We start from the raw sequence: 19,187 nt of genomic DNA, 5'->3' as shown, positions 1-19,187 counted from the left end.
AGGGAGGATAATGTGCATAGAAAAAAAGAGGATATATACAAAGTGGATACAGATATGTTTGGGAGGTGGGCTTGAACTACTGGGAGCATTTAAGTTCTGATTCTTCCTGTGATCTTTAAAGTTAGCTAGTGTTTCTATAAGGTGAATGGAGATTATATTCTAGGCATTATGCTACAGCATTGGCAAAAGTGCAAACTTATGTGTACCTCCTCTTATTTACTCTGACTATTTTCTGCCCTTGGACCTCATTCTCCAGTGTTGGACATCATGCTTGAAGCCACTGTGCTTCAGTTCTGTGCTCCCTGGGTCCAGGAGCTTTCATCTTAACCTTGGTCAAACAGAAAGGTGCCTTCTCTTCCATTCCACTCCATTTGTGCTTCTCGATTTAAGAACTGTAATCAAATTAACAGTACCATCCATTGTCTTTAGAATGGGAGTGTCATTGGATTACTCTATTATTCCACCTACCAAAGAGCTGCCTTCCCTGGCCAGTTTTCTTCCCCATTAGAATATAAATTCTGAGAACAAAGATTGTCTTTTGCTTTTGTTTCTTCTATACCTAGCTGAGTGCTTGGCACTTAGTAAGCCTTCAATTAATGCTTTTTTATTTTTGCAAGCATATGCATCAGTAAGTCATGAATCATAGATTGCATGAAGGAGTAAGCTTAGAAAGGGTAGATTGGAGCTAGATTGTGGGAAAGACCTTAAATTCTAAGCAGAGGAACTCTTGTTTTATCCTAAAGGCAGTGGGGAACCACTGAAGCAGGGACAGATATAGACTGGTTCTATAGGAATGTTGGTTTGACAGTTGTGGATAGATTGGAAAGGTGAAAGAGTTTCAGATGCATTGAGACTGTGGAGGGCTCTTGCAGGAAAGTGGTGGTGACAGGGTAAGGACTACATGGTTGTGGTGGGAGTTAGAGAAGAAAAGTGGACAGGTGTGAGATATTGAAGAGATGAAATGACAAGACTAGGAAACTGATTGGAAATGGAGGTGATTGAGAGTGAAGAGTCAAGGATGACTATTAGGTTGTAAACCTGGGCAATTAGAGGAATGGTGATTCTCTGGATAGCTGGTTGGCTCAGTGGATTAGAGTACTGGGCCTGGAGTCAGGAAGATCTAAGTTGAATTGAGCCCATAAATACTTTAAATAGCTGTGTCACCCTTGGCAAGTCACTTAACCTCTCAAAGCCTCAGTTTCCTTAATTGTAAAATGAGAATAAGAATAGCAGCTACCTCCAAGGGTTGTTTTGAGAAAATCCTTAGCACCCAGCAGGTGCTTAATAAATGCTTTTTCTCTTCCCTTGACAGAAATAGGCAAGTTAGGAGGAGGCGTAGCTTTTAGGGAGAAAGCTTTAATGAGTTCTGTTGGACGTGTGGAGTCTAAAGTACTTATGTTACAATATCCAGGCAAAATGTCCATAGAGAGGGGCAGCTGGGTAGCTCAGTGGATTGAGAGCCAGGCCTAGAGACAGGAGGTCCTAGGTTCAAATCCGGCCTCAGACACTTCCCAGCTCTGTGACCCTGGGCAAGTCACTTTACCCCCATTGCCTACCCTTACCAATCTTCCACCTATAAGTCAATACACAGAAGTTAAGGGTTTAAAATTAAAAAAAAAAAATGTCCATAGAGAGAGAAAGGAGGGCTAGATGTGTAGATTTGGGAGTTATCTGTATAAACAGGGGTCAGCAACCTTTTTGGCTGTGAGAGCCATAAACGCCACATTTTTTAAAATGTAATTTCGTGAGAGCCATACAGTGCTCACAGCGCGCGCTCCTTTAACAGTGTGCACTTCTGTAACAGCGCCTGAAAAAAAATTGACTTTATGGCTCCTGCAGAGCCATACGTTGCCGACCCCTGGTATAAAGGTGATACTGAAATAGATGAGAGCTAATTATTTCATCCTAAGAAGATAGTTCTTCATCTTGAGGGCTTAGGACAAAGCCCCTGGTGAATACCCATAGGGAAGGGGCATGACATAGATAATGATTCTTTTTTTTTAACCAGTTACATGTAATAACAAATTTTCACATGATATAGATGATGATTCTGCTAAGACAAGAGAAGGGCAAAGATTTGGTCTGACAGCTAGGAAGAAAGCCAGCCTGAACAATGTAATGAAAAAGGTCAGAATACCCTTAAGTGGTCATTAGTATCAGGTACCCACAGAGGTTAAGGATTGAGTACTGAGATTAGGCCATCATGACTTTGGAGAGAGTAGTTTCAGTTGAATAGGTGTAGGTAAAGGGGGAAAGAACAGAATTCCGATTTCAAAGGGTTGAGAAGAGAGTAGGAAGCAAGAACCGGCACTTAGCACATGCCTGGTACATAATAAGAACTTAGTAAGAACTTATTAAGGGGCAGCTAGGTGGACTAGTGGATAGAGAGCCAGGCCTGGAATTGGGAGGACCTGGGTTCAAATATGGCCTTGGATACTTCCTAGCAAGTTACTTAACCCCAGTTGCCCAGCCCTTTCTACTCTTCTGTCTTAGATTAGGGTTTATTTAAAAAAAAAATACTACTTGTTGACTAACAAAGTGGAGGCACCTATGTAGGGTATACAGATCTTTCTGTGAGTTTGGATATGAAAAGAATGAAAGATGTAGAATAATTTAAGGGAGTGGTAAAGTCAAGTCAAGGATGATGGAAATGTGGTGATGGTTTGAAGGCCTCAGGGAAGGAACCAGTGGTAATGAGGTGTTAAGGATGAGGAAGAATGGATACATAAAGAGGAAAGCTGCTAGAGGAGACTGAATGGGATGGGGGTACAAATTTAGGGGGTGGCATTGGCAAGGAGGATCAGCTCTTCCTCCTAGAATGGAGCAAAGAAGGAGGGAATGGGGGGTTGTATTGAGGGATTTAGAATTTAGCACAATTGGAGAGGAGAGTGTAAGTGTTAAAATTAATGGTTTGGCTAAATATATGCAAATTATAAAATCTTTTATTTATAAAAGTAGAAAGAGTGAAAGTATAAAAGGGTAGAAAAGACATTAACTATCTAACTAAATATTGTTCCAGTGCTTGGTTCAGCCAGGACTTATTAACCTTCAATCAGAATTAAACTATCTCCAGAAGACAGGAAGGGAAAACCAGCTATCCACTCACCCAGGACAATGACTGGAGCTGAAAGTGACTCCTGAGGCCGACTTTCTTCTTTGAGCCAACCTTCTTCTTGAAATCAACTTCCTTCTTGGAGTTCACTCTCTTCTAGCCTCCTTCACCAGCCTGCCTGTTTAGGGATCTTCATGGCTTTTATGGTGGTTTCTTGTTCCTGCCCCTTTTCATGGGGGCCATCACAGTTTCCAAATTGTCTGAGTTGTCACCTTTGGATTCACACCTTTCTGAGTGTGTGAACTCTTGAGTTTCTGTCTGTTTAAGTTTGGGGAAAAAAGGGTGGGGCTCTTCAAGTATCTTACTGGCTTCTCACCTAGCATCAAGTAAAGTGTGAATTCACCAAGTGGTTTTCAAGCTTCTCCCACCTAGTTCAAGTTTGTGTTGATTCAAAGTTATTGCCAACCAAAGTGTTAACTCCAACTAGGCAAAGAGAACAAAGGATTCCTTTTTCACAAGTGTGAACTCAAAGAGAACCAAGAATTCTCTTTTACAAGAGGGAGTTTATGATCCAAAACCTTAATTTTTTTTTAGTGGAGTTTCTGGAAAGCTATTCTCCTGAAAGGAAGGGGTGGGGGATGGTGGTGGTGGCTTCAGAAGAGAAAGTTTGGAATAGTTGCTTTGAGGAGTTGGGATGGTCAGTCAGGGAAGAGTAAACAAAGTAATATGCTGCTGTGGTAAGTAAAAGCCCAGTTGAAACTGCTAAACATTAATTCATAGAGGTTATATGACTTCTTCCATCAGTGTTCAGCAGACCCAGAACTGGAGAACTCAGATGCTGGGGAGTAATCCAGGGTTGGCCTTTTGAAAGGGAGTAAGTGGCAGTAAGAAAGGGTGCAGGCATTCAAGGGTTAATGCAACATAAGCCCTTAAATAGGTTCCTTCTTGTACTTAGAGCAACTTTCCCTACAGCATTATATGAGTGATCTTGTGCATCTGTTACTCTGTGTATACTTAATTAAAAGCAAAAGTACAAGTCATAAATTTCCTAATTGTTCTCTCCCTACCCATTGCTGGCTGGAGTAGCTCAAAGAATCAAAAATTAGGGAAGTATAGAATTATTAAGCCACTGCCTTTCTATTCACACCAGTAACTTCCCTAATGCTTTTGGATAGTGCTTAGCACAATAATGGACAGAATCTAGGTAGGCTCTGAGCAACTGGTAGGAGAATGCTATTGACTTTGGTTGGGAGGATTTGCCTCCATTTCTTAGAACAAAGGTGGAGAACCTGGGCCTCTTTGCTCAAAGTGGAATCCTAAACCTATTCCATCCATCCCAGTTCTCTGTTTTCCACTCATATGGAATCTTGCAGAGCAGAAAAAATTGGGGATGGGAGTGGGACATAGTGCATGCCATGCCTTTCTGAGGTTAGGAGCCATCTAAGTCTCTTACAAAAGAAGGACATACTGCCTAGCTGGTTGTGAGCTTTGGAAAGGAAAATGACTCTCAGGCCTTTCTCTTAGGTTTCTTCTTGAAGGGCTTCTTTGCTTATCTTGTTGCTCTCCTGGAACCCCTTGAAAGGAAGACTGGGAGTGCTAGAATGTTGCTTGAGAGAGATTGGGTCTCTATCTGGGTTCAAGACTCTCTTGTGGTTAACTTCTAAATTTACCAAGGCTACCAGCCTTGAATGTAGAGGAACTATACTTCTACAGCAGCGGTGGTAGGGGTCACTGAGGTCTGAGCCTTGAGGGCCTTATGGAGCCTTTGGCTCAAGTGCTTGTGATTGAGCAGGAGCCCCAACACTTTAGCTGCTCTGCTAGTGGAGTTCATCCCAAAACTCCCAGCAAACAGGAAGCTGCTTTGAGTTAAGAACATAAAATAAAAAGCAGCTGATGCTTCTGAATTTGGTTGCCCTGCCCTGCCCCCTCCATAGAGCCAAGGGAAATAACTCTGCTTTCCTTTCCTCTCATAAAGGCCAGCCAGAAATCCAAAGAAACAACAACAACAACAGCAAAAACTCCACAAGCCCTTTGAAAATGAACCAGGCTCCTGCCCCAGCAGGGCTTCCCAGCCAGAAGTATGGTACTCTATCCCCAAGCTATGGGAAGGAAAATGACTGAATCCGCAGGGCATTCAAAGATTAGAGTGTTGCTACCACTCCCTTTTGCTTTTCGGAAGAAGTCTAAGTGCTCCTTAGGTCTGAGTAATCCCAGGGTCCTCTTTTTCCTTTCAAAGACCTTAAAGGAGTTTGGATTTGGAGTGCTAGCCAACACATCCAAAATAGTTATAAAATTATTTCCAGATTGAAATGTATCACAGGGCCCACTAAAAGACTTCTCAGAGAGCGTGATGCTCCAAACACTGTGCCTTTTTCTTAGACCAGTCTCATAAAAGCCCAGAACTGTCTCTTTAGGGTTGCAGCTAAAGACCCTTGAGATAGACTAATTTGTATTTGAATTCAAGAAATCTAGTCAAAACAATTGTTCTAATAGTCCCTGTAGTTCCTGTAATAAATCCCCAGAAGTGTTCCCATTATTCAAATTCACACTGCATATTTCCATGGAAATATGAAACCAATGACTATATTTTACATAATTATAACCTCAAATTCCAATTGTATACATGTGATAGTATCTGGGGGAATTCATTATTTATACTAGGTATATCTCTTTCTGATAACTGAGGGCTGTTGTAGTAGGAAAGCTCTTGAATGTGGCTTTCTGTGGGGTAGTTCTGGGCTGAGTGCTTGAGGGAAGAGTTGGGCACTCTTCCAAAGTGGGGAGGTTAGGAAGGGGTCAGATAGGCCAGTCACAGCCTGTGGGCCAAATCAGGCCTGCCCAGCAAACTAAGAATGGTTTTACATTTGTAAATAAAGTTTTATTGTATTTTAAAATTTAAACACCACTCTTAACTTGCCGTTCTACAAAGCGTGGATCTTACAGTTTGCTAACCAGTGGAATAGAACCATGGCATCAGCTGAATTTCCTTCTTGACTTTGCAGTGTATTTTGGGCTGTCTGGACAGTACCTTATTTGAGAGAAATAACCAGAGTTTGAAATAAGGCTTGGAATAGATTTAATTCATAGAGGGAGAAACTAACAAAAATGGTTTGGGAAAAACCAAGGTCAGTTTATTCCACCAGTGGATATCACTTAGTTTTAGGCTATTTAATGGCTCATGTCTCTTAGTACCTACCAGACGGGCATTGAAGTCCCCTATGCAAAGCTCGCAGTGTCTGTCAGTTCCTGCCAGATGGGCATCAGAGCCCCCTACCTAAAGTACTCATTGCCAAAAGACATAAATTAACTAATATTCTGCCTTACATTCTGTGGAAACACAGAAGCTCTTCCAAAGGCTCTGTGATTATGCACTGAAATGTTTCTAGGGGTTTTATTCTGGGGTTATATGGTTAAATCAGAGAGCGAGTTCCCAGTATATATAATCTGTTCGAGATTAAAAATCCAGTTCCCACCAGGACTACTTGAATTTCTAGTTTTGGGTAAATCTTGGGGGTTGGGGCAAATTCAGGGAGGGAATATCCTGAAATTCCCCCCAATACCTTGTGAGATTCTTTCAGGCTTGGCCATTAAGCACAGTTCCCGCAAAATGTTTGTGGTTCAGACCTACGTTTTTGGTTTAGAGATTTTTATAGTATGATTCAACCTGAGCCTTCACTGCTATTCTAAAATCCCACACCTTGGAGATAGATGTCAAGCACCTAAACATTGTCACATCTCTGTTAGGTTGAGTGAGGCAGAGAGCATCATTGAGTAGAGTCAGATGGAAAATCTAGACAGAACTAGAATAAGTCAGGACCATTATTGGAGTGGAGCTCTTGTTGGAAGGACCATTGTTGGAGTGGAGCTATAAGTGAGAGAAATTCTAGGCATTGACCATAAGATAGTCCGACAGATAGTAGCCTAATTGATGATAGCACTACTTACTGCTTATTTGAGAGATGACCTGATGATTTTGGATAACAATGCAAATAATGATGAGTACTGTATTTGGCCTGTCTTTCTTGGGATTCTAAAGCATTTGACATATTTTTTCCCTGCCATCTTCTTGAGAGGAACAAGAATGTATTGACTTAAGGGTTAATTGGTGTACACTGAGCACTAGTGCCTAGCAAAACTGTTTAGATAGGCTCTCTTTCTACACCCTGGGCTAATAAACTTGTGGGGTTTGGTGATGGAACAATGGCACAAAGATACGGATGTTAGAATTTACCAAATCCAGATAGCTTTCTAGTTCTTGGAGAAACCGAAACACCTAAAGAAGGGCTTACCTCCTAGTAGAAGAGTACAGAGATAGGAATCCAGCTTGTTGTTTTGCAGAAACTACCCCTGGGTCAGGCTACCCACTTCTCCTTTCATAGTCTTGAGTGGTGAATTAAATCAAACTTTTGAATACTCTTTTTGGGGGGATGGAGAGTTGGTAGATTAAGCCCCCTTAAAGAGAGGCATTGCCTAGAGGTTCATTCCTGTGAGATAAAGAAACTCAGCAGAACTTCTGGTCAGGTCTTTTCTTCAGAAAACTAAAGAGGCCAATGGATTTGTAGACTCCCAGAAGACATCAGTGATGGTTGCTGCTGGTTTTGAAAGCAACAAGCTCTGGCAGAGTATGGCCAAGTTCATTTCCAACATCTAGTTCTCAAGCTTCATGTTTCTGTTGTTGATCGGTTAACATATCCTTTTCTTTTTGTATCATCATTGTTATTTCCTTGATCAGGTAACCTTGGAGAAGGTGCTGGGAATAACAGTATCTGGAGGAAGAGGACTGGCTTGTGACCCCCGGTCAGGTCTGGTTGCATACCCAGCTGGGTAAGTCTCTGGGAAAAAGATCCTATAGCACGGGAATTTCTAGCTATGGGGCTGGAATCCAGTTGAGAGTAAGCAGCAATTTCTTGGTTTCCTGGGGGGAAGGAGTTACCTAGTATGAGGAGAGGTATATTCAATTTAAGACCTTCATGTGACATTTTTATAGAGTTGGTATAAGGGCAGGTACAGATAAAGGTATGGTGGAAGGGCAGAGGTATGTGGGAAGGAATGAGTATACAGTTTCCAAGTTCATCTTCTAGAACTAAATTCTTGTCACTTTGAGAGGTGTCAGTAGCAGGGAACGAAAGTAGGATGAGCTGTGGTTTATTCTTCCCTTTCTTGCTGCATTTTCCTTCCTCTTCAGAAGTTCTGTGTATGTGAAACAAATGTTTCTTCTGAAATACAGGATCCTCAGGGTTTTTGTAGAAACACAACCAGTTGGCACCCAGGTACCTTTATTTCTTGTTGGCTAAGTACATGTGGCCTGGAAGAACCTTATCTCTTCTCACTGCCAACAGCAGTGTGTAGAAGTGGACATTTGCTATAATTGATCCAGCTGTCCCTAAAAATTTATTAATGTGTGCATGATTTGCTAGGTTCACCCGAGCTCTTCGTATAGCTATGTGTACTCTCAAGGCATTTTTTTCTTGTGCTGTCCATCCATCAGGCACTTGAGCAAAAGAATGCCAAATTAAAGGAGGCTCATTCTGTGGCAGGGGACTGAATTATGCTTCTCTCTCTTTTTTTTTTTTCTGAGCTAGTCCTTCTCTCTTGTAGAAAGATGTGTGTGAGCTGCTATAGCTGTATCTCAGGAGGATAAGTAAGCCTCCTTACCTTTCAGAAACAGTGACCTTTGGAATTGGAGAAAGCCCTTCTGGGGTACCTCGTGAATTTCATTCATTACTCCTTTTGTTTGAGAAACCTGGGGGGTGGAGAGAGAGAGAGAGAGAGAGAGAGAGAGAGAGAGAGAGAGAGTGTGTGTGTGTGTGTGTGTGTGTGTGTGAGTGTGAGTGTCAGTCTTCTGGCTTTCAAACCAGCCAGGGCTTCAAACCCAGCAAAGGGGGGCACAGAGGTTAATTAAACAATGCTTCTAGCCACAGAGGCCTCCTCTAAGAAAAGAGGCCTCTTTCGGAGATGCTAGTGCCTCCAGAAACGCCAAGGAAAAGGAGTCAGCCTTAATTTGGCAGTTCAAAGGGAAGCAGTCCGAGGTCACAACCTGAGCTCCTCCAAGGCCAAGTTCAAGAGGGAAAATTCCCCTCACAGCAAGTTACCATCATATTTAAAAGATACTTCTTTTCGTCACTTCTTGTGTCCACCTCCAGTGCTCCGTGGACAAATGGCAACCTCAACCTTGTTTTGGACTGCCCAGAGGGCAGTGACTTGTTTTTGATTTGTCACTTACTATCATATGTAGGTCATAGACATCCCCCCTCAACACTTAATTCTAAGTTGGGTGGGGTGACATATTCCAGGTGGCTAAAGTCTAAAGAATGAATAAGGGTGAGCTAATTCCATTTCCCAGGTCTGTGTTCCTAGAGTGAAGGGGGTCTTGTTGCACTCTCTCTTCCTAGAACTATTCTAAAACCTTATTCCATGAAGAGTGTTTGTATGCCATTGGAGCCCCAGGAGAATTACAAGCATTATTATCCTTGCCTGAAGAGTATAAGGAATCCCAAGGTACCCTACTGTGGCCAGCCTACATTTGCCTGAGAATATTTAATATGAGTCAACTCTGGGCCATGTCCCTGGCTTACCCTTTGGCCTCTTGTCTTTCCCAAGCTTTTAAAGCTGCTCTTTCTAAATGCTATCTTGCAATGGGTATTCTGCAGTAATATTTTAAGCAAGATTTCTCTTTTCAAACTAATGAACCATCATTCCTCCTGATCTGCTAGTGGGATATATGGAGGGCACCAAACTCTGCCTGATCTTTCTCCCTTTTATTTTTACCCTATTTGATCCTAGCTTTTTCTCCCTCTTGAATTCCATTACATTTGTTTCTGTAGAAGCTAGCTCAGGTATCCTAGAAACAAGAAGAGAAACAAAGCTTAGTAAATCCTCCCAGAGGCCTAGAAGAAGCAAATATCAAATCAAAACAAAATTTGCTAAAAGGAAATGATGAAATAGCACAAGGAGTTAGAGATTGGAGGAAATAGATATAAAGCAAGCAGAAGTAGGTTTAGGCTAGTTGTTAGGCTATTTTATATGTGGTCATTATTTCCTTTAAAAAACAATTGGAGACTCTTTCAGTTGTATTGGTTTTGGCATTCTTCCAGTATTTCCTCACCTCCTTGACTCTGACTTACTTGCTGCCATACTTTGTGCCCTCCTTGTTCAAGGAGGCCAAACCAGGGTAGTGACCAGGCTTCTTCTTTTGAGTTCAGCTCAACAGGTTGGATGTCTATGATTTTCCTAGGCTTAGGCTCAAGTCAGCTTTCCTTTTCTTGATTGATTGGACTCAGAGAATTAGAGGCTTTAGAACCTAGTATAGATCTTATTGCTCTCATGTGGCAATTGGGTCTTTAGAATGAATCTTCTCATTCCTAACACTTGATATGGTAGGGACAGAGGTTAGAGGAAGGCCCTTAGGAATTATCTTCCTAGCTGTTATGTTTCTGATAGAACTGGGAGATGTCCCAGGAAAGAAGATAGCATGAACCAGCTTGCATAGACTTCCAAATTATGTATGTAGCAGGACTTTTTTTTATGTATCTAATAATTCAGCATTTCTGGAATCTGAACTAAGTTCTATTATACCTCTGCGAATTCTAACACTATAATTGAGTTCTGTCACATCATTGGAGACTAGGGTCTGAGGCTCACTAGATGAGGAATGAAAGTAAGCAACCTTCTCTCTTTATGATTGTTGGGTACTCTTTGATCTATAGGAACCAGAGAGGTAAGTAAACACTTCCTTCTTCCAGTGGGGCAAGGGAGAAAGTATTATTAGAATAGTGGACTGGGTTTGAGGATTTCAGAAGTTTAGTGTCCTGTTTAAGTTGCCATGTTATTGTAAATAGAGGAATTACAAACACTTGAACCCATAACTGCCTTCCTTCCTGGCTTTTTGAAGGCTAGATACTTGTAACAAGTTCCTCTTAGCATTGATTCCCTCAAGTGTTTGAAGAAAGGCTGCGACTTTCCATTCTTATCTGTGAAAGGGAATTCTTGATTCTCTGTGAGTTCACACCTTACTTGATGCTAGGTGAGAACAAGCCAGAAATTTAAGAGTTCACACACACTCAGAAAAGTGTGATTCCAAAGGTGAGAACTCAGACAATTTGGAAGCTGTGATTGTCCCTTGTGAAAAGGGGCAGGGACAGGAAACCACCATAAAAGCCATGAAGGCAGGCTGGTGAACGACCATAGATTGGATCCATTAATTTCAACTTAAAGGACAAAGAATAGAAGAAATTGATTGGAGGGAGAGGGGGGAGATGTCTGAGATTTCCAGCCTTTCCAGTGCTCAGGTTTATCATAGGCTTTAGAAGGGAGGAGAAAATGCATTTGAATTATATATCTATCTCTGTGAACATCTTGTCTTACCCCTAGAAGAATTCCTTGAGAGCCTAGACTATTCAACTTTTGCCTTTTATTGTTGTTTTTGCTTATTTTCCCCTCACCAAAAAAAAAAAAAAAAAAAAGACTGTACTTAAACCTCAAGATGAACATTTCCTTACATATAGTAGAACAGAAAGAGCATTGTGTACAAATGCAAATTTTTATTATGCACGGCTTCCTTTTCTTTTTTAGTATGTGATAAATTATAACTTTCTAAACCTGTCCTGCTTGTCTGTGACTTCTTATATTCTATTCATTTAAAAAATGAGTTTTGACTTTTTGGAAGCAATTCTATCCTTAGTTCCCTTTTCCTTGTTCAGGCCTTCCCTTCTCCCCATTGAGAAAAAAGGAGGTAACAAATATGCATAGTCATGCAAAACAATTTTTCCTGTTGGCCATGTCTGAAAATGTGTATCTCATTCTGCAACTTGGCATTCATTGCCCCCTCTGTTAGGAGGTAGCTAGCTGACTTGATTACTGGTGCTAAGGAATCAAGAGGGGATTCTTCAAGGAGGTAGCACTTGAACTGAGCTTTGAAAGGAAGAAGGGACATTTTGATGCAACCCATGAAAAGATGTGATATCATATTCAGGAAATAGTAGACCAATAGTAAGTGGGCCAGTTGTTGTACAGTACCAAATGTATAAAGGAAATAATGTGTAATACACTTGGAAAGATGGACTAGCTATTATTTTGCCTTAAGAAATGTAAAAAGAGATGGATTCAGAGAAACAACTGTGATCAGTAGAATGACTAATCATGACCCTGGAAGACTGATGGTAAAGCAAACTTAAACACTTTTTAGCAGAGGTGATAGACTGGAGGTGTGGACTGATACACACATTTTTCAACACAGCCAATGGGTGTATTTGTTTTGCTTGACTAGATACGAAAGGGGATATTTGGGGGAGGAGGTTGCTAATGTAGAGAAGTTCAGGAACAGTAATAATGATACAAAATAAAAAGGAAGTAAAGAAAGGTAAAAAACCCAGGCAGATTGTTCTTAATAGAAGAAAAATAAAGAGAATTAGCTTAGTGATGTATAGTAATTTACTTGGAATGGTCTACATCAGTAGGTTCCTTGATGTATTAGCAGTCTTCAAGGGTCATAAAACATCACTTATATGCTTGACTTATATGGGGAATGATGCAGTAATTAATCAGTGATCTCATTAGTATGGATGTCCCTACAAAATATGCCTTCCTTCTAATTTAGGAGGATAGTCTTTGACAATTGCAGCAGAAGCCTAATGTGAATCACCAATGGCCAGTGTAATGACGAGAGCTTCATCAGACTGGAAGACTAAACTTTGAGTAAAAGAAAAACACCTTGTTTTAGCCTAGCTGAAAATCCTTTCCAATATGCCAGTCCCACCAGAGCATTTTCTCTATTAATAAGACTATCAAAAACCAAGAGTCACCTCTATGCTTCAAAAAAAAAATTGGAGTAGGCTTTTAGTAAAGGCAGTATGATATGGAAAATGCAGAAATATAGAAGTAATCTGTTGTTCAACATGGTATCTATCCTCCACAAGCTTATAGTTATAAATCTAAATTTAGATAAATAAATGCAAGTAAATAAAAGAAATATAAATCAAGATGTAGAGTTGGAAAAGGACCTTAGACATCATCTAGGCCAACTCCCACATTTTACTTATGATGAAAGTATGTTCTGGAGTGGAGAAAGGACTTGTCCACAGTCAACGAGTAATGCAGGGCAGACAGGTTTGGAATTTAAAGCCAAGTACCCCAACACCAAATCTAGTGTTGTTTCTGCTATACTATAGTAATCTAAGAGATTGTATTGGCCCAGAGATAAAGGGTTGGTTCCTTATACCTGGTCCCAGAGCTATTATAAGGACCATGTGAGATAATATTTGTAAAGTGCTTAGCACAGTGCCAGGCACATAGTAGATAGATACTTAATAAGTGCTTGTTTTTGTCCTTCTGCCTAAAATTGACTTCTCCCACTGAAACTATTTTCTGTGATTTTATCTTGGTTAATTCCCAACTACTCCAGGGAGTACTAGAGGAAGTAGTTAGAGGCAGCTAGTTGTCACATTGTGTCTAGCTCTGCCCTTGGACTTAGGAAGACCTGAGTTTGAAGACGCTGACTTGTGTGACCCTAGACTTAATTTTTTTTTTTTTATGTATAAGAGGAAAGCATTAGACGTGAGAGTTTCATTTTTCTTTTTTTTTTTTTTAATTCTCACCTTCTGTCTTAGAATCAATATTAAATATCTGTTCTAAGGCAAAAGAGTGGTAGGGTTAACTGACTTGCCCAGGGTCATACATCTAGAAAGTGTCTGAGGGCAGATTTGAACCCAATATCCTCCCAACTCTCAGACTGGTTCTTTATCCACTGAGCTACCTAGCTACCTCTGACTTGATGGTTTCTAAGGCCACTTTTAGCTCTAAAACTGATCCTATGAGAAGTGAGACTCTTCAACTCTAACTTACTAAAGGAAAACTTCAGTCTTATTGGTCCTAGGACCCCAGGTCAAGTCCACAGTGTCCTCCCAACCTCAGTCCCCAACACTGACTTTCTTTGAAGTGACTCAATCTGAGAGGCTAGGACTTGATTCTTTTGACTCTTGATTACCTACATGTAGAATTAGGTTATTGATCTTCCTAGGAATCATTTGACTCTTCCTTCCTATTATGGGATGAGAAGGTTAAAATGTCTGGGAATACTGGATCTCATGTATCAGTAGGCCTTGCACTGTCTATTCAGGGAAGACCAAAGAAAATTTTAGCATCATCTGAGCCGTGGCTCCTCTCATCTGGCTTCAGGTCATACAGTGTGATTCCTTTAAGAAAGAACTGAGACCAGAACTGTCAGGAGCCTGATAACCAGCCTTGCAGGAAACGGGGATATCTTTATACCCCTGGACTGCTTGAACAAAGGACTCAACTTATAGGCTCTGCCCTCATTGGAAAGAGAACCTAAGCCAATATTGGTAGAGGAACAAGGGCCCATGTGAAGATGACTCCTTAAGAAGCTTGGTGAGGTCAGATAGACATCCTGGCTGAGGGCCAGGAATGATGCAACTTGGGACCACACCCTCCTTTCCTTTGGCAGACTTAGGAGATTGTTCAAAGGTCATCAAATAAGATTTACTAAACTCCTACATCTGCATGAAGATGGAGAAGCTCAGTAAGTTGTCGTCAGTAAGATTTCTCTTCTCATAGGATGAAGTAAACAAGATGGTTTAGGTAGAGGATCTGTAGGTTCTTTGCCCTCCCTGCATTCCCACATCTTTCTCTCACCTATCCCACCATCTTCAGAGTCACAGTACTTGTGTTCCAGATTGAGAATGTTTAATATGGCCTCACATTTCTTTTTAGTGTTGTAAAGTCTAGAAATGAGAGCACACTGTAATTTAAAGACCAATCTAGAAAGCTTATATAGTTGTCTCCTTTTAATCCCTCTGTGAGGTTTCCCCTGCCTTTATGCCTCCAGAATTCATTTGAGTACAAAGGAAGGAAAAACTTTCTTTTTCCTGTCTGGCCATCTGTTATACCACCTTCCTCAAGTACTTGAGATTTTTATTTATACATAAATCCGACCTGTCTTCCTCCTTCCGCCATAGTTGGATACCAAAAGGGAATGTGAAAACTAAGATGGTTGTGACTTACAAAAGGCATTTTCACTGTGGACCATAGTGTCTGAACTCCTCCCTAAGGAGTGATGCCCCTGTGGAGATGATTAGTCCAAACGGACAGTTCAAAAAGCTAACCCTAGATTTTGGGTATGCTACAAAACAACAAAAACCCCAGATTTCAAAATATTTCTTCCAAACCTAGCTTGATTTTACATAAAGACAATTCAAATAAACTAATACCTCATCTAAAGCTCTTTGTATGTATTAGTCTAAAGCTGATCAGATATGTGTGCAATTCCAGTCCACTTGGATTCAAAGGCATTGCTATGTAGTTAAGTCTTCACTGAGGTCCCCTGTGTTTGGTCAGTTTAGATTAGCCAGAGGCCGTAAGGGGGAAAAGGGGTTTTTGATTGGTTGAATATTTTTTTTTCATAATAAAGGTCTTTAATCAAGGTAGGAAGATTAATCTAGGAAGACACACATAGTCCCAGTCCTAGGACGACCTGTAAACTACAGAATGCAATGTGCTCATATAGATTTTGGGAGGGGGAAGGATATAGAGTAGACCCTACCATCTACTTAGGAATAATGCACTAGCCACAATCAACTTGACTGGGAGAAGCTGAGATGCAATAGACAGAAGCTAGAGAACCCAGGAACACCCTAGGTACAGAGAGAAATTAAGACAAAAAGGATACTTAAGATTTTATTATATCTGCTAATCCTATCTAAGGTGATCAAAGAGTTTCTTGTTTCTTGTTCGGTCTGAAACAAGGGTCAGTCAGTGGTTTCTCGAAGACAGTTTATCAGAGACAAGGATCAATTTGGGGTTTCATAAAACAAGATTGTTATGGTGAGCATTCACAAGTTTTCTTCAGATATTAAATCTGTAGCTTAATATAATGTTCTCTTGAATCTACTTGTTTTACTCTACATTGTCCCAGATAGTTCTTTTCAGATAAAAAAAATTTTAATTTGCTCATTGTTTCCTTTAGTGAAGCATTATTCTGTGACAATCACACACCACAATTTATTTAGCCATTCCCCAGATGGACATCACCTTGCTTTCCAGTTCTTTGCCACCATAAGGAGAGCCACTGTGAATATTTTGGAACATATAGGTTCTTTTCTTTTATTCCTAATCTCCTTGGGAAACAGATCCAGCAAAACTATTCCTGGGTCTAAGGATACATAGTTTTATAGCTCGGTGGGCATACAAAATGGTTGGTTAGTTCACAGTTCCATCAGAAGCATATCAGTGTCCCCATTTTTCCACATCCTCTCCAACATTTGCCATTTTCCCAAGTGCATTATTTTTTAAAAATTCATCAAGAAAAAGTCAAAAAGGATAGAAAAGAATTCAATGTCCACTATAATAATACATCTTAATTAGTGAAAGCTTAAACTATGAATATACTTTTTGAAGTGAATAGGCTATATTCTTTCATGTACAGAGCACACAGAGGAATAGAAATTTCTTCAATTTGAAGAAATTAATTCAATAACGAATATAGTAAGATACATTCATCCTCTTACCATTATTGACTTATCTCTTTGGAAATGATACTTCATCATTATAATTAGTAAGCAAACTTGGAAAGTGTCTTGAATGCACTAAACATTCTGTTATAAGATTAAAGCTGAATGGTTAATTGTCTTAGGATAGTTTCCTAAAACATGGGTTTTTTTTTAAATCCCTTACCTTCTGTCTTAAAATAGAAATTAATATATGTTCCAAGGCAGAAGAACAGTAAGGGCTAGGCAATTGGGGTTAAATGACTTACTTAGGGTCACACTGCTAGGAAGTGTCTGAGGTCATATTTGAACCCAAGACCTCCCATTTCCAGCCCTGGCTCTCTAACCACTGAGCCACCTAGCTGCTGCAACAGGCTTTTATAAGAGCATCTCTAAACAGTGGGTAAGATGAATAGCAGGCAGGACCAGTTGAGCTAAATTTATTTGACTCCTCAAAATTTAAAAACAAATAGAACACACTTTGACTGAATAACATCACTGGACATCTCTATTACACAAAACACCATGTTACCTCCAGTTTTCACATCAATCTCTTGTCCATATCCAAAAACTCGGCAACTTTAACAATTAGAATAACTAGTATAGTGTGAATTTACTGCTTCACACTGTTAACCACTATAATTACTTCCACCAAGGAGGAGGTTTTTGCCAGCACTAATAATGGTCAGCTATCAGAGCTCATCTAATATCAAAAAATGGTGTATTGTTAACCAGGTTGAGTAGGCTATAAAAATTATGTACAGGGCTTAAAGGTTCCAGTAAGATATGGTTCAAGTTATAACTGTATTACAAAAGTAATTTATGCTTTATTATACAGACCATCTAATTGGTTAAATAATAAAAAACCAACAAGTAAACCATAACAAGTGAATGACAGTCAAAAATACATGACAAAAATTCTAACCTACATCATCATGAGGCTAAATGCCCTGATTAAAAAAAGTAGAATATATACACTTTTAAAATTTCATACACTTGATATTTTCGCATAATTTTGATTAGGTAGCATCAGCTCAGGAAAATAGTTCACTCTTGTCGAAAACAATTTTCCAGCCACTCAGAAGAAATCAGGGGAGCTGTTGTTTAGAATGCAGCATACGTAGTAGACAGAAATATGTTTAAAGCAAAGAACTTCATTTTGAATATATTCAGTCACCATATGGAGTTCACCTGAACTGTGAACTAGAGCAGTAGCAACTCTATTGCAGAGTTTTTTAATTAGGTTATTGTTCAGTTGAGAAGCCTCAGGAGACTGGAGTGCAAGTCACATAGCACTGGTGATGTTGGAAGTAGTCATTAGGTTTAAATCTTCAGAGGACGTTTGTTCCTTAATACTAGTACCCAGATTTAAGGACTAAAACCCTTAATGTCAGAATGTAAAGGTGAGTTATCAAAAAGCATTATAAAAGATATCAACACTGATGCCGTTAAATTGAATTAACTTTAGCTATCAAAACTTTATATAGGTATCTTCAGAGATATCTTCTTATTGATTACACTCAAGAGATACTTTGTCTTCAGATAACATTGGTTAAGTTATTTGCAGAGAAGGCAAGGATATATATATCCCATAGTCTCTCCAACCCTCTTGTACACTGTCTCTTTATGTTTTTTGTCGATCATAGTCCGCAACCATCTTTTTGATATGAGACAATTTGCTTTTCAGCTGCTTACAATATTTCTTCTTATTCTTATAATCTGCAGATGCTTTAAGTTCCTTTAGTCGATTGTATTCATCGGCAGCTGCCATGTATTCCTCACTTTCTTCTTGATAATCATCTAGTTCTTTATCCAGGCGAGAGAGCTCTTTGTGGATTTCATCTATTTCTCCTTGTAAGCTCTTGTACTCCTGTAGACCAGTGTCAAAGTTTTTCTTATACAGTTGTCTCTGCTGGTCTGAGGTTATTGGTGGGTACTCCCTGTCCCAGTCTTCATCTAGTTCTTCACAGGATTCCCCTCCTGTTGTATAGTCAGTTTCATAATGGTCCTTGTCAGCTCTTCTCGATGTCCTTCCTTTCCCATGAGATTTCTTTGTACATACCAAGTTGCCATTGCTACTGTACCGAGGCTGCCTGAAATCATCCACTGGTGAAGTCACCGGAAGCACTTTAGCCACTTCTGGGGTCCAGTTGATATCCTCCTAGGTCCTGATCAAATGCCACCTCCTAAGTCAATCTCCTGGTTGAATATTTTAAAAGGTTAGCCAGGGAATTGAATAATTATCAATTCCCAATTAAAGAATAACCTCAAGTCAAAATGACTTTTATGGAAGTTTATTTACAAAATATAGGAGAGAGTGGAAGTAGAGAGATGAGAAGGGAGTAGAATAAGAGATTTGTATTCAAGTCTGGGCTTTTACTCCGGCAAGGCTCCAGAGGCCCAGCCAGAGCCTAAAAGTCAGTTAACAAGGGTTTTAGCCACAAGGGCTTCTCCCAATCAAGGGAGCCTCCCGGAGGCTAGTACCTCCTGGGAGGTTAAAAGAGTCGGCCTTCTTCACTCACCATAATGCAGTTCTTTTTTTTTTTTTTAATAACTTTTTTTTTCACATTTTTATTTTAAACCCTTAACTTCTGTGTATTGGCTCCTATTAGAAGAGAATGGTAAGGGTAGGCAAT

The 19,187-nt window shown here is 40.0% G+C and overlaps 2 protein-coding genes across 2 annotated transcripts in view; one reads left to right on the top strand and one right to left on the bottom strand.

The window, feature by feature from the left end:
* MAPKBP1 (mitogen-activated protein kinase binding protein 1) overlaps window positions 1–19,187 on the top strand; it is a 93,134-nt gene that overhangs the window by 33,406 nt on the left and 40,541 nt on the right. Inside the window, exon 2 of the mRNA XM_044660026.1 lies at window positions 7,785–7,876. Within this exon, the coding sequence (XP_044515961.1) occupies window positions 7,785–7,876 (92 nt within the window). The remainder of the gene's footprint in view (window positions 1–7,784; window positions 7,877–19,187) is intronic.
* LOC123236610 (occludin-like) overlaps window positions 18,176–19,187 on the bottom strand; it is an 8,053-nt gene continuing 7,041 nt past the window's right edge. Inside the window, exon 2 of the mRNA XM_044662989.1 lies at window positions 18,176–18,712. Coding sequence (XP_044518924.1) covers window positions 18,176–18,712 — 537 coding nt within the window. The remainder of the gene's footprint in view (window positions 18,713–19,187) is intronic.

Source organism: Gracilinanus agilis, chromosome 2, assembly GCF_016433145.1.
Source record: "Gracilinanus agilis isolate LMUSP501 chromosome 2, AgileGrace, whole genome shotgun sequence".
In the NCBI taxonomy this organism is placed as follows: domain Eukaryota; kingdom Metazoa; phylum Chordata; class Mammalia; order Didelphimorphia; family Didelphidae; genus Gracilinanus; species Gracilinanus agilis.
The sequence above is the reverse complement of the archived record's forward strand: the minus strand, read 5'-3'. Positions and strand labels throughout refer to the sequence as shown.